Consider the following 1970-nt stretch of genomic DNA (forward strand, 5'->3'; position numbering starts at 1 on the left):
CACCCTGCACGTCCCTTTCCCAGTTCAGTTCGGAATTTTAGCTCATGCTGGGTATGTTCCAGGGAGAGGTCGGCCTATTTGCCAAAAAGTCGACGATTAGGGGAAAACTATAAAGTATCCTTGTACCTTCGGAAGTAACCTCAGAACGAAATACGACAGGCAAGTGGACGGTTCTCTTGTACAGATGATACGTGGAGCGCGATGTATCCGGCCACATCTTCGACACCAATTCTGTTTCCTAGGAGCACTATTGGTTCTCCGTTAAGTCCTTTCGCGCCCAAGTGTGATCTCGAGCTCAGTTTAAGTTTTTCTCGGCAAGACGAAAGTGAGGTCAGTGTTTGTGCCTTAGGATACCTTCCGGCTGAATCAGTGTCGAAAACATACTCCGTGGATGAAATTTGCCAGAAAACTGCTCTGCCCGGTAGAAGATCAATTAACATTCGAAAGTCAAGTTCGACTGGACTGTTGACGCCAAATGAGGCGGATAGTGTTATGAAAAGTTGTAGTTGGATTCGATCGATCAAACTGGCTAGTGATATAAGAAGTTATAATGCCCTGCTAGAGTTAACTCCAAGCCATTTAATTAGGTTGCGACTGACAAGGGACGTCACTGCAGATGAAGAACTAAGAATGTGGTTTTCAGAGGATATTACTGCATATATGCAAATTCCGTTTTTAACACCCGGAAACATTCAAAGTAAGTTGATTTTTGACAAGTTTTCCTAAAATGTGTATTCATTCGAAAATATTCTAATAGAATTATTTCATTATTCGTTGCAGGACAAAACTGCTACGTGTGCCACATTTGCCGGAAATCGTACGAGTACCCCAACCCGCTGAAAATCCACATTGCAACCAGTTGCGATCAGCATCCAGTGAGCATTCTCTGGCAGCGATTACTAAACAGTGTATCACGCTACGGCAGTTTAAGTTCGGACTGTGACTTTCAGCCGTGGCGAAGTTCGGCCTTCCGCCCCGTTCTGACTTCCAATGCTATTAAAGCGGAGCTTTCACCACCACTTCCTATTCCACCCATTAACAAATCACCACCGATTCAGCAAACTCCACACCATCACCTGCACCATCGTCATCACCACCATCATCATCCGCTGGTCGACGATTCGACGATGGTGACGGCTGCCCATCTGGAAACGATCGTCAGCAATATGGGTTCCTCGAAACAAGGTCACATCTGCATTTACTGCGGGAAGCTGTACTCGCGAAAGTACGGCTTAAAGATCCACATTCGAACCCACACCGGTTTCAAGCCGCTTAAGTGTCAATACTGTTTCCGACCCTTTGGGGATCCCAGTAATTTGAACAAACACATACGTCTCCACCGGCAGCACGACAGTTCCTTGTACGAGTGCAACCTATGTGGGAAGAAGCTGGCCCGCAGAAGGGATTTGCAGAGGCATCTACAATCCCGGCACAACAGTAATCAGGTGATAGAAAGTTCTACCTCCGAAGAGGATGAAAGTGAAGTGGTTTGAGAGTAGGGTCAAAGTATAATTGGACTCAGAAGTAGTACAAACAAAATGTAAATGATACCAAAGAAAAAGATTTTAAAGGCAGTTAAGATGATTATTGTTATTTTAATATACACAGTACACCAAAATTAGTCATGCAGTTGATGTTAATTGAAGAAAAACTCCTGAACCGTGCCATCCCAGGCTCTGTGGATCGCCGATAGTGATGAACTATTGAACCACAGCGGACTGAGCAGAAGGAAGACGCCACAACCCCCTTATTAAGCCTCCGACGTATTTCAAACTCTACCAACACTGGCGGGTTAAGTTATTTTTAGACACAAATTATGCCTCTCCCTCCGTCTATTATACCTAGTCTAACCACCGGACGAGAAGTTTAATCTAACTTGTTTACTAACCGGAACGACGAAACTAGGCAGGCACTTGCTACTTACAAGGCACTGCATTTTACGTTGTTTGTTGGTTAGTAAGTTCGCAGCG

General features: G+C 44.8%; 1 protein-coding gene across 1 annotated transcript; it reads left to right on the forward strand.

Moving 5' to 3' along the window:
• The first annotated feature begins 201 nt into the window (after window positions 1–201).
• On the forward strand, window positions 202–1493 carry LOC128736606 (zinc finger protein 658B). Its single transcript, XM_053831096.1, has 2 exons — window positions 202–697; window positions 781–1493. The coding sequence occupies exons 1-2, from the start codon at window positions 202–204 to the stop codon at window positions 1491–1493; spliced, it is 1209 nt and encodes a 402-aa protein (XP_053687071.1).
• The last annotated feature ends 477 nt before the right edge of the window (window positions 1494–1970 follow it).

The sequence above is a fragment of the Sabethes cyaneus genome, chromosome 2 (assembly GCF_943734655.1).
Source record: "Sabethes cyaneus chromosome 2, idSabCyanKW18_F2, whole genome shotgun sequence".
NCBI classification, from domain to species: domain Eukaryota; kingdom Metazoa; phylum Arthropoda; class Insecta; order Diptera; family Culicidae; genus Sabethes; species Sabethes cyaneus.